Below are 13,502 nucleotides of genomic sequence, written 5' to 3' on the forward strand. Positions count from 1 at the left end.
AAGCAGGGTTAGAAAATCCCCAGCGCCTGCATGTCCAGCACAGCCACCAGACTAGGAAACATGGGAAGGTACCCAGGACAGGCCTGCAAATCATCAGATAAAATATCCAGAATTAATTGCGGGTTTGAAAAAACCAGGCTCCCTCCAAGTGTTTACAAAGCCAGAGCATTTTAAAGCCCTGCTTCATTGTTACTCTAACAGCAAAAGTAAATTCTGCCTATGTACTTATGGCCGGACCGCATACCTTCCCATCGGGGCACAAAGGCTTATCTGTGGGTAAGGAGCACAGACCGTGGAGGTGCCTAAGTGGCTGGTTACAACACAAAGCTCGACGCTTCCTCTCATGAGTAATCGTAAAACCAATGAAAAAGGAGAATTTCCCCCCCCTAAAATTGCCAGGGACACTTGCCCACCCATCGGCATCCGTGACGACTCGAGGGCAAACCGTATTATACCACACTGGGCAGCGCAGGCGAGAAACATGAATTTGTTCTGCTGGATCACAGCTTACTGTCAAAATCCACCAAAGGTCTTTTCTCTCTCCAGAAACCCAAGAGATAATAGTGTAAAAACTTTTGTTCATAAATATTTATGCGACTGAACTTGTTAAAAATTAACCGCTGTCGTTAAAGGTTTTGTATCCTTTAGGATTCCCGGCATGCAGTGCAGTTGCATGCTTTATATTAAGCCTGGCATTTCTGCATTCCTTTCCTGCATGCTTTTGTCATTTGTCTAAAAATTAAAAGAAAAAAACCCACACACCACACACACACAAAGACGGGATCTGTACACATAATAATAAAGCAGTTTTTAAGGAGACAAAGATGCCTGTGTTCAACATCCAAGATCTTTCTTTGAGCAGGGGGAAAAAAAAAAAAATCAATTTAATGACTCCAGTGAGATCAGGGTTTAAGCCTCGTTTAAGTTTTACTAAGCATGAAGGAATTATTGGTTGATAATGTGGCATATATGTTTTTTTCAGACCTGCCAGCTTTGTAAGCACGAGGGAGCCGGAGCCTGAAGCGCTTTGTCCCCATGAGCACAACCCTCACCCCTTCATCGTCAGAAGGTCATTCCTCCTGGATTCTGTCTTTCAGTTTTTCAAAGGGATTTTTCCAACCACAGAGAAGGAATTTCACATCTGTACTACCCCTATTTTTTCACAGGTCTGAGTCAGAAACACAACTGTATAAACATCTGATCTTTATTAACAGCAAGTCTCAACTGTGCAAACCTCAGGTCATGGCGCCGGGAGCTGGGGGTGTCCGTTCAAGGGATCCTTAGAGGGGAACAGTAGTTTTGATTTAGCGCTGGAGAGCATCAAGCAAGCCAGGGCTGGGGTTTTATTTTTTTCCAAGACATATAATGGTTCCCAAGTTCCTATCTTAATTGCAAACACACGCACGCAGCCACAAAGTGTTTGTGTCTCTGGTGGCTGGAGCTCTTCCACCTCACCTTCCAGAGGCATCTGCAGGATGGATGTGGAAAGTTGGCGGAGGACATCTCAGCTATGCCTCCTGTCCGCCTCGGATAAACACGCAGCCCTTCACAGCCTTTTGTTTCATGTAAATCTTCCTCCTCCAGCTCAGGGCTGCAAGGGACTGCTGTGACACGGCTGCTCTGGAGACAAAAACTGAGGTGTCTGACCCCCCAACACCCACCCGCTGCCATCCAAAGAACAGCCACACCACAGCCGAGGCCTGAACCCCCCCGGCTCCGAAGGCAAACTCCCCTGGCGAGCATCCCGCGCGCCCCTCTCGGGCTGTAAAAACAGGAGATAAATCACCCACCGACTTTGCGGCGAGCGCTTCCAGAACGTGCTGCTTCATCTAAAAAGCTGACAGCTCGGAGGACAATGAGCACGAGCTCTGATTTCAAAGCTGGGGAGATGGTTTAGACTTGTCAGGGGATATGAAACGCCAGAGCCAGGACCGTCCTCCCTGTTTTCTGGCTCGCAGGGAGACAGATGGGATGCTGGATGCCTGCACTGGGTGTCACTTTGGGATGGGACTGCTCTGCTGTGTCCCACATGCACCTGACCCCAGCGCTCACCCAAATCCTTCACATAATTGGCTAAAAGCTCACCAGAGCCACGTTTCAAAGACAAATAAATTAAAAAACTATTTTAAAAAGAAAATTCCTTTGTACAGAACCAGTCCTGGGTTTAGGCAACCATTACCTCTGTCTCCCACTCCCACACCAGCTGCTCACTGCATACGCACCTTGGTGGGCAGGTCATTAAAACATTGCCTTCAGCAAGCTATTATTTTCCCTTCCCTCCTAATTTTAAAGTTCCTGAAGAGCTACTCCTCTCCTACTAAAAAAAATGATTTGGTTTTGAGTTTCACAGTCTTTTAAACAGAATAATTAATCATCTTAACGCAGCCCTTACAAAATATTAATTCACGCCAAAAAAAAAGGGTATAATCATATCCTCAGAGAAAAACCTTTTGTGCTTCAGGAATTTTCACTGCATGTCCTCAGAGGTGGGAGGAGAATTCTTCTGCTGCCTCCTATTCTCACATCTCAAATGGAAAATGTTTTGATAATGCTCTTCTGAATGTAAACTGTACCAAAAGGGATTTTTATTTTTTTAAGCAGCTTTTTTTTTCCCCAAAAGGAAGAAGGGCTCTTTAAATAAACACAGCCTAACTACCCATTCCTTACAACAAAAACCACCCTCCCTTCACTCATTCACGCCATACCCTGGCACAAGATGAATTTACATTTCGCATTTGCAAAACAAATTCTCCTCGCCTAATGTCATTTTAATGGGAACGCGCATTTCAATCTCTTCCAATAACAACGAGGAGCGGCTTATTTTATGTAAAACACCCCAATTTGCTTCTCTTTAAATATATGCGGATTTCAGATGGGGACAGGGACTAGAAGGACGGGGGAAGAGGAACATTTCCTCTCCTCCAGCGCACACAAAAGCCACCTGCCCATGGAGAGAAAACACGATGCCATTATTCCCACCATCATTCCCACGGCCCCTTCGACACCGAACGAGCATGAGAAGGCCGCGCGCATCCGTCCCCGACACGCGCATCGCGCCAGGTCACCGGTGGCACCCGCCGGTCCACCCAACTTGTCACCCGCCCCCGCTCCCCGCGCTCCCCCCGAGCCGACTCTGCTGGACGTGCCCCTGCAGGGGCTGGGAAGGGGAAAGCGGTGGCTGATGCCCCATTAGAGATGTTCCAAGCGGGGAAAGCCCCTGATGGAGAAGACAAAGAGGAACGCTCGGAGCTGTTGGAGAAATGCATTATGTTTATAAGCCCATCTCCCGACGGAAGGGCCGGGACCCCCGTGGGACCGCGGGTGGGGGTGGCTCAGGGGTGAGAGGGACCGCGGCTGCGGGGTTAGGGGGGACCGGCAGAGCTGCGTGCCCTCCACACAAGCCCCCGAGCGGCATTTTGGGGGAGAAAGAGGGTGGTCTTTATTTCCCCCCTCGGACTGGACGGACGGCGCCCAAGCTGCGGGCGGCTGCCGGTGACCCCCGGGCACAGGCACCGCCCCCCCCCGGGGGGGTGGTGTCACCCCCGCCTTCCCACATACCCCCCAAACCCCAAGCCAGCATCTTCCCGGAGGAGCGCACAGCGGTCCCTGCCCCCGGGGCAGGATTTTCCTGTCAAACCACAACCGCGCCAGACAAAAGGCTGAAGTGCAGGAGGGGATGGAGACGGCGGGGGGGGGCGGGGGGGGAGAGAAAGGGGGGAGGAACGACGAACACAGACGAGCCCCCGGGGGCCCCGTCCCGGCACTCACCGACTTGCAGCACGTTGTCCACCGCGCCGGTCTCCAGCAGGCGGATGCCGCGGCGGAAGGGCAGCCCCTCGCCCTGCGGCGCGGCGGGGGCGGCGGGCGGCGGCGGCCCGGCGGCGGGGCTCTCCTCGCCGGCCGGGGCGGGGGCGGCGGCGGCCGAGGGTCCCCCCGCGGCGGCGCTGGCGGGGGAGGCGGCGGCGGCGGCGCGGCCGGGCTGGAAGCTGGAGTACATGCAGATCTGCCGCTCGCTGCGGGGGAAGCTCCAGTAGACGATGCGGCGCTGGACGGGCTCGGGGATGCGCTGGAAGCGGCCCTCCACCCGCTCGAAGGCCCAGCTCCCCGCCACCCGCTTGGCCGCCGCGTCCAGCAGCGACTCGGGCTGCAGCAGGCTGCCGGTCCCGCCGCCCCCGCCGCCGCCCCCCGGCCCCGCCGCCGCCGCCGCCGGCCCCGCCGCCCCCGCCGGCCCCGCCGCCGCCGCGGGGCAGCAGCCGGGCAGCGCCGGAGCGGCCCCGCTGGCCCCCGCGCCCGGCCCCGCCGAGCCGGCCCCCGCCGCCCCGGGACGGGGGTGCACGGCCCCGGTGCCCCCCGCCGGGCAGGCCCGGGAACACAAGCGCTTGGGGCCCGGGGCGCCGGCGGGCAGCGGCGGGCGGAGCAGCTCCTCTCCCTCTCCTCCCTCCGCCATGGCTGCGACCGACTGAGCCGGGCGAGGGGAGGAGAGACGCCGAGGAGGAGGAGGAGAGGGCGGGGACCGGGGGGTGGTCCCGCCGGCCGGGAGCCGGCCCCGCCGGGGCGGGACGCTCCGCAGCCCCCCGCCCGCCCCCGCCGCCCGTCGGGGCACCGCTCCCACCGGCACCTGCCCGGCTCCGCGGGGTGGGGACGGGGTGGGGAGCGGGGACCGCCCGGTACCCTCCTGGCCGCGTATCCAAGCGGGAGGGGGGACACAAGGGACGCTGTGTCCCCCGTGTCCCCCGCGGGTGCGGGTCCCCAGAGCCCCGGAGGGTGAGGGGCTGTCGGGGCCATCCGAGCGCCGGGAGCTTGCGCTGAGTCAGCGCGACAAAAGGGCTCGGCGGGGCTGGAGGTGGCAGCGCTCCCCCGGGGCAGTCGGCGGGATCGGGACCGCTCCTGCTGCGAGCCCGGCGGTACCCGGTTCCGGCGCCCAGCCTGACCCATAAATCAACACCCATTCTCACCTGTCAATCACCTACAGCTTTACATCGAGTGGCAGAGCAAACAGTAGTGCCCTGTCCTCCAATGGGCATCAGGGTTTCCTTTTTCTTTTCAAGCCCTGTAGCGAAGATGCTCGTCCCACACATCACTGCAGCATCCTTGTGTACAGGGACCACTGGATCCTCTGGCACACGCGGCCTTTGGGGAGGGAGATGAAGAACACAGGCAGTGCTGGCTCCCAGGAGCTCTGCTGTGCTTTCAGGTGGGGTTGCACTAAAGGGACATATGAATATATTCAGCACATATTATCTGAGCCGGCACCTCAAAATCCGGGGAGCTGACTCTTCACCAGGCTCTGCTTCCAGAGGGCTGCCATGACTAAAGTCAACTTCTCTGGGCCTCTCCACCCTGCCAGGACTGGTCATTTTGCTGCTGTGTCCAGCACGACATCATCCCAGAATTTTCCCCAGAAACACATTCCTGTTTTTTTGTCCTATCTAATTTTGAGTGACAAACCTCTGAGGAAGAGCAGAGCTCACAGGTCTCAGAGTTCAGTTTTCTTGCTATTATTCTCAGTGCTTTGAGAATCCAAGACCAGTTCCTTCCTATCTGCAGTTCAGTCACATCTAGACCATTACCGGTTACTCCCTTGTTGCAGAGATCTCCTATTTATTCTTACTGACAGAGCAAGAGTACATTTCCTGGAATAACAGTGCGATGCAATTAGGGAACAGGAAATAATTATGCGCCTTTGCTATGCCACAAGATACCTCCAAGCCCAAGGTCTCCTTTGCAGGACACGGGGGGAAGGAATCAGGTCTCAGGCAGGTGGTGAGAACAGGCAGAGCTACTGCAATGAGAGATCTCCATTTTAGAGAATAAGACACATGCTAATCGATGAAGGTCAGGAAGAGGTTTTCCTTGAAGGCTGAGGTGTTCCTTGCTACTGCTGGTCTTGTTCAAAATAATGAGTGCTAACAGTGGCAGGGCCTGGCCTCGGGCAGCAGCAACACACAGATTTGTTTATATTTTTTCCAGGAATCACATCCCCATTTCTTTAACCCTGAAGGCCATTTCACTCTCTGTAAGAGTTTGTTGCGACAGGAAGCACTTGCGACAGGAGCACGTCATTTTGCGCATCACCTCCGCTCACTGTCTTGGTGGCAGGACCTGGGGGGATGAGAAGGGCTTTGACTGCCTCCCTGTCTGCAGAGAGGGACTTCTCTGGGCCATCCCAAAGCACCCTCCTGGCCCAAGGTAGAGCACACCTTCGTGGCAGAGACCAGTCCAGCAGGATCGCAGGCTCTTCCAGTCTGGGCTCTGGTGTCACAGAGTTTCTGCTGGCATCTGTGTCTCCCCGCAGCTGCCAGGTCTGCCCAGGCAGAGGGTGAGACTGCAGGGGAGCTGGGACACAGCACCCCAGTTTGTCTGGTCCCTCTGTCACCAGTCGCTGCAGAGCTCACCTAGTGACAACCTTGAGTGTCCTTACTTACGTCGTCCCCAGACAGTGCCAATAAAGAGGATTTTAGACTTCAGCCCAAGCAGGGATGTTATTCATTCCCAATGAGCTGACTTTTCATTGCATAAAACATATAATCCAGAATCAAATCAAAGCAAGGTCGGTGCAGTGGCTGGCCAGCCTATCTCGGGGGGTTAGCATGTTATTTCAAAGACAAACCAATCTATTTTTCCTCTCCCTCCTCATTCTCAACATTTGCTGCTCCCCATTCCTCCCCATCTCTCCCTGTGCCTTTCATTACTGCCTTGAATTTCGCAAGGGGGAGAGCTCTCCTCCTCCCAGAGAACATGGACAGACCTCTTCTCCCTGGGGAAGGATGCAAAATGTCAGCCTCCCGCCCAGCCCCTGATGCTGCTCATTCAGAGCCTGGAACCAGGTACATCAATAATTCACTGCACGCCTTCCTGAGCCCAGCCATTTGCTGAGCCTCTACCACCAGCAGCCCTGGTTCCTCTCCTGGTTTTGAGGCTGTTTGGTTGGGGTCTGTGACCCACCAACTCCAGCCATCCCAGCCTGACTGTTGGTATTATTCACAAAACATTGATTTTTCCTGCTGGCCTCAGAAAGCATTTTATTTTGAGTCCATGACTACAAAATTTACTGACCAAAGGGTCTGGAGCCCCCAAGATTCTACACCACAGTTAGGCTGCAATGCAATATCCTGGGGAATTCTTTCGGTGCCAGCTCAATCGGAAGTCCAGCTCTAAGTTAAAGGTGCTGTGGAGCAAGAGAACTGCTTTTGTCTTGCTAGAAACTGAATTCAAGGGCCCTGGAAAGGAGAGAGGTCAAGGATGCTGCTGAGGTGCCCTCTGGGGTTTCCTGGCACCTGTGCTTTGTCTTGTGTCAGACAAGGTAACTGATGGCTGGTGCCACATCTCAGCCCAAGGGAGTGTCACCTCCTTGGCTGTTCCCACACTTCATGTAGCTGCCCTCCTCTCTCCCCACCATGCCCAAAACCCATCCTCTGCAGAAAGACTGCCTTTCTCTGGGCATCTTCCTCTCTCTTAGATGCTCTCGTGCCTCTTTGACACTGCTTTGACTCCAAATAGTCCATGCTGTGCCCTCACTAACATGGGTGACACTGTCTGAGCCTTGCAGAGATGACAGGAGAGCTTTGCAAGACCCAGGGAGCACCAGGGAAGTCCTCTGGTGACAGATGAAGATATACAAGGGCAGCAGAAGCTTTATGGCCAACTAACAGCGGGAAAGGAGCAGGATAGCAGAATGCAGGCAGACACCAAGCTCCTGCTCCAGACAGTGACTTGGCTGCTCCAAAGCAGTCAAAGCTGGGTTTATCAGCAGCCATGGTACTCATTGGAAGTGTGACTGTTTCTACCTTTCCAATATTGCTGGTGCTGTTCAGAGCAGAGGCAGGAGGGAAAGGACACAGGGAGTAACTGCCTTAATGCAGTCAGGAGTAGAGGGATCTGTTGCCCAGGATAGTTATTCGTTAGCATCCCCATGGATCCAATGTCCAGAGGGAGACAGAGAGCACTGCTTTGTGAAATATTTGGCCTTGCAAACAAGAGGAGGAACACCTTGGTTTGGTTGCCCATAGAGTTGAGCACTATTTTTAGATTCTCCAGTGCCTAGTAAGGTCTCCAACGAAGCATAGGCTGGAGTTGGAGTTTTTGCCATCAAACCATTTGAATCCCCTGTGGATTCTCCACTGATTCATTAGCGCTGAGTTATTGCTGTGCTCCTCTTTCAGCAGGGACTCTAATAAAGTGGCTTTTCACTAGCCAGCCAGTTATTTTATGAAACTTTCTAGAACTGACAAGCTCAGAGACCTCCTTCAGGTGTGACTGCATTTGTCTGCGTACTCAGAAGAGAAAAGCAAGGACAGAAAGAATCATCTCCCTGTTCCAAGCATGGGCTGAATTCCAAGATCAGGTGCAGGATGGCTGCTCTCACCCTTACTTTGACACAGGAACAGCTCTGCTTGCCTGTATGTCCCTATATTTGGTAAGGGATGTGTAGGTTTAAAGCATGGGATGCTCAGGGTGCTTCTCAGAGAAGCTTCAGCTTCTCTGCTCTTTGTCTACTGACAAAGGGGACAGCAATACCTAAGAAAAACCACAGGCCATCATTGATCCAGGATCTAGGGTGCATGCACACAACACCATGTCTGGAGAAGGCATCTCCAGGGCATCCCATGACACATTGTCTCCGCCTGCCATGTACCACAAACACCAGGAGTTTGGATCTGGCAGGGCTGGAGGTCCAGGAGGATTTCAGAAGGAGGGTGGGGTGTGTGAGCAGGAGAGAGTTGGCAAGCCTTGCTGTGGGGACGGGGCCTGTGGGGCAGGATGCAGGTTGGGAAGCTCCTTTGTATGGTTGGAGTGGGGGTACCCAGAGGAGGAACAAAATGGTCTGGAGCAGGAGTGAGGAAGGGAGAAAAATGGAGCGAGGTCCTTGGGTATCAGGTGTCAGGATGGGGCAGGCACATATTCCCCCTTGTACCCAGACAGAGAGTTCTGGCTGTCAGGAGCTGCTGTTCCCTCTCTCCCCCACACATGACATTACATCTGTGGCTTGCCAGGACTGCCTTCCTCAGCCCCCATAAGATTAGCAAAGTGCTGAGCCTCTGCCTTGCCATAGAGATTTCTGCACCCTTCCAGCAAACGCATTTGCTGTGCAGGCCAGCAATTAAGTACAGAGGAGCTGCTGGGCGAAGACCCTCGGCTTCCAGGAGAAACAGTCACCTCCCCAGCACAGAGTCTAAAAGCACAGAGTGCTCCAGAAAGTTACTCAATCCCGCGCTGGAGAGAGATGTCCATCCTGGCCAGGCTGGCTGTCGCGGGGCTGAGCTCAGCAGAAAGGAGCCCTCTTGGCCCATCACCCCTCCTTTCAGCCACTGAAGTTCCTTCCCCTTAATTAGAGATGCTAAAATAACCAGGGAATCATTTTGCAGGCTACAAGAGTATAAATAAAAGATGGCAAAGTGAGGGGGAAACAATGCTCCTGTCAGCTTTCAGCATCGGGTCTGCCCTGGCCTTGGAGATGTGAGTGGGTTGCAGGGTCCAGCTGGGTGGGAAGTCAGAATCAGGCCAGGGCTGGAGCTCATTCCTCTGCCCTCCATCACTCCGGGTCCCACTCCCTCTCCGTGGGCAGAGATCACATGATAACCCATCTCAGCCTTTTACCCTCTGCATTTAACACAGTTTGTTAATGGTAATTAAAATGTAAGTAACTCTGGGCACGGAATGTTATTCTAGGGAAGGAGGGGAGAAACAGGTGGGAAATAACACACTGAACCAACTTCACTTTTTTCAGGGAAAAAAGAAAAGGATCCGTGATGGAGAAAAGACAACACAGACTCTGTGAGCTGAAAAACAACACAGAAAAGGCTGAAAGCTGGACAAACTCAGACTCAAGGAGAAGCTACAAAATCCTAGCGATGGAGGGTAATTAACAGTGGAACAGGGGCGTGTTGGAACCCAGGCACCGACTGCTGGCCCAGCCAGGAGAGGCTCCATGGAGCTGGAGTGGGCTGCCTGTGGCCTGTGCCACTGGATCTAGGTACATAAGGCATCTGCCATCATCCCAGGCTGCTCTCAGCAGCAGGATTTGGGAGCCAAGTATCACACCCAACTTGTCTGGAGGAGAGGCAGATGGAGAGAGACAGGGCAAATCTCCCCTCGGCAAAAAAGGAGCATCTTGCTAGCTGCTTCCCCAGCAGGAGGGCAAGAGAGGGGAGCATGAGTTTTAGCAAAGCTCCTGTGAACACAAGGACCAACACAGAACCCAGTCTCAGCCTTGGGCACCTGCTGTCTGGTGCAAATCCATGTATGGTGAGATGGGCTCAAATCCATGTGCTGGTGAGATGTGTCTCTCCCAGAGTGTACATTGGGTTTGGTCTGCTGACACTGGGCTCCTTTCAACCCCCTGATCTAAACCATAACTAACAGAAGCAGACTGTGCTGAGTGGACAAAGAAAGGTGGTGAAGCCATAAAAAGCTGTGCCATCGTGGCACAGAGAGCAGCCGTGCAGGAATGAGAGCTTTGGTATCCCATGGGGCTGGGGCTCCACCTCTGCCTCCCCTAAACCACTCTGGACCCACCAGGATGGAGAGAAAGAGCTGGGACAGGTCTCTTGTAGGTCATCAAATGGCCATGGAAAGACTTGAAGGCCTTTGGAGAAAAGATAGACGTTATAGGGGAAACAATAGGAGAGGCAAACCTGTTGAATGTAGCTTTGCTCAGAAGTCAGAGAGGTGTGTCCACCTCTGTCCCTGGGGACTGCTTTGGGGTGACCCTGCTCTCTCTCTGCCAGCAGACAAACGATGGGGCATGACAAGCAACTGGGCTTTGAAAACCCAGGGACTGGGCTCTATCCTGCTGGGGGCCTCGTGCCCATCCTGGTCCCACGAAGAGGGAGATGGGAATGAATGAGGCCAAAATCTGACACACTTCTGCAGACCCATCTTCATCAACCTCCCACACCTGAGACCATGCAGGGAACAAGAGTCACTGCTGCTGGTTCACCTCTGCTGCTGTTTCTCTGCTCTGTCCCATCTCCTCAGGCAACGCTACACCAAGCCTGGGCCTCTTCACCAGGGTCATCAGCAAGTTGGCCAAAGCCACCAATGATCTCTCCATCCCTCATTCCACAGCTCCTAACCCACAATGGAGATAGGTGTCTGCCATCCCCCAGTCACCCCGACCCCATGGAAGCCAGAGGGGCCCGGCTGGGCTGGACTTGGGGGACAGAAATGCAGCCGCCCGCATTTATTTTGCCTAACAACAGTGATCCCTCTGTATATTTTCATTCTGTTTTCCTAGGCTCAGCTGCCTCCTCAATGAAATGTTTCCAAAGCAGCCTGGCTTGGCAGCACGCCAGCCCCGGCTGCCAGATGAATGGGCGGAGGAGGAGGGACCCATTCCTCTTCTTGACACAGCATCGCTGCACAAGAGGCCTCTGTTGACATTAGGACTGGCTGTTCCCCCTCTCCCAAGAGGATCTGCCTGGCCCTCTGTAGGAGCAGCATACAGGGCCAAGGCTTCATGTGATGTGAAACTGGCATCTCTCCTCCTCCAGAGTGGTGGCACAGCCACAGACACCAGGGTACCAAGCACTACCAGGACCTGAAGTCAGCCCTAGTTTCTGGGCCTTGGACCCCCCCAGCTGAGCCAGCCCCCCTGAAAGGTGAGGATTCCTTGGGGCTCCATGACTGCTAATACCATCTCTCTCCAAGACACCGGTGACATAGAGAGCCTGTTACCTTCCCCAAAACACCTCTCCTCCACCCCATCAGGAGCAAAGCTCTCCCTCAACATCGCAGGACTGCAGACGTGACACAGAATTTGCAGAGCTCCAGGTCCCTGGTGTCTTTCAGGGGTGAGTAATGTCACAGGGGTCCCAAGCAAGCCCAAACCCTTCAGGCCTTTGGACAATAATATATGGAGTAGCATCAACTTCACCCCAAACCCTTGCCATTACTCAGTCATGTAGGACTTCACCCAAACAGTGTCGCAGCTCTTTCCCATACCTCAATTTCTCTACCCAAAGCAAAATGCCAAGCCAGGCCTTCAGGGCTGGAAATTTGCCTGCTGGGAGGTAACCAAATGGTAGCAGTTGCACTGGACTACACACCCAGCACCAGATGGGATCCCTCAGCAAGGGAATGCAAATCCTTGTATGCCCCACTCATCACCCTTCACCTCTTTGCCAGGGACACCTTTAGGAGCCAAGCAAGAAAAGGATGGGGAATTTAACACAGGTGAAGTGCTGATGAAACATCAGAAGGCAAAAGAAAGAGATACAGCCATCAGCATTCTGCCAGTCTGCGCCTCTTCCCTCTGACTGGCTCCTCTGGCATCTCCTGCTGGTGGCCAGCACCCAGGTGAGGCAAGGCAAGGACCAGAGGCTGGATGGAGCAGCACCCAGCAGCACACCACAGGGACACAGACTGCTCCTACCAGCCTTGGTGAGGAGAGGGCTCTGCCTGGATCTGGTGGAAAAGAGGCCAACCACGCATTGATAAGATGAATTAGTTGTCTCAGCAGCACCGGCAAAATGAGCGAGAGGAGCGGAGCCCGTGAGGCCCGGCCTGCTTTGTTTCAATTACAGCAGCTGCCAGAAGAAAAAGATAACCTCAATATTGATGGCAGGAGCAGCAGACAGAGGTGCCCTTGCAGGCTACTGGAAGCAGGTAGAGGAGGAAGGGGGAGGAGAGATGGAGGAGGGAGAGCAGAGTCTCAGTCAGTAGTCCATGGGAGAGCTTGGCTGGCTCCCCCAGGCTGATGAGAAAGACCCTTCTGTTCTCACTGGCCTCATCCCCATGAAGAACAGCTTCTCTTCACCCTGGTTCTTGTCCCAGTCGCTGGGCAGAGCATTCTCCAGCAGAGGCAGGCTGGAGGGGGGCAGAAATCCAGCTCAGAGCATCAGCAGTAGGACACACCCCACACATGGCACCTCATAACGCTGAGCAGAAAAACGTCTCTTTGCTCCCCACTCAGGCTGTGGGGCCTGGAAAGGAGGTGGGCAGCTCAGGGAAGGTGTTGAGTAGGGCTGTGTGGGATGATGGATGGAGCTGGAGTAAAGGGCAGATCCAGGCCTGGGGGTGGCCCACAGTGCAGGCAGGTGTGACTGCCTGCCAAGGACACAGCACCCGACTTCCTGAGGGCTGGGGAGCCCGAGGGTGTGCTCACAGCGGGGACCAGTCTGGGCACTGGGGACAAGATGCCCACCATGACTTTGGACTGCATGTGGGAACAAACAGCAGCCTGGGGCAGGCACCTCAACACCACACCTACAAGGCAGAGATGGAGGTGCCAAGCCAAACGTCCTCCTGGCAGCACAGCACTGATGCCCTGCGCTCCCATCCTGGCAGGAGGAAACCAGAAGGTTTGAAGAGGTGGAGTCTCTTCGGTCTTCAACCCCTTTACCTCCAACCAACTCCTGCCCAGGGGATGTAAATCACCACCAGCTGCTGCATCACAGGATCTCCATTCAGCCCTGTGTCCCTCCCTGTGCCCAGAGCACAGACCAGCACTGAGCAAGACCCCCACCCTCCCTGGGCCCACCAGCGGTCAGACTGAGCAGTGG

At 54.6% G+C, this 13,502-nt stretch overlaps 1 protein-coding gene across 1 annotated transcript in view; it reads right to left on the bottom strand.

Moving 5' to 3' along the window:
* The window catches only part of ZSWIM5 (zinc finger SWIM-type containing 5), a 98,956-nt gene extending 94,494 nt beyond the window's left edge, over positions 1-4,462 (bottom strand). The window contains exon 1 of the mRNA XM_027747312.2: positions 3,769-4,462. Within this exon, the coding sequence (XP_027603113.1) occupies positions 3,769-4,447 (679 nt within the window). The 5' untranslated portion in view covers positions 4,448-4,462. The remainder of the gene's footprint in view (positions 1-3,768) is intronic.
* Between the last annotated feature and the right edge of the window lie 9,040 nt (positions 4,463-13,502).

Source organism: Pipra filicauda, unplaced genomic scaffold (assembly GCF_003945595.2).
Source record: "Pipra filicauda isolate LSUMZ 115617 unplaced genomic scaffold, ASM394559v2 scaffold36_size6622888_pilon, whole genome shotgun sequence".
Taxonomy (NCBI): Eukaryota; Metazoa; Chordata; class Aves; order Passeriformes; family Pipridae; genus Pipra; species Pipra filicauda.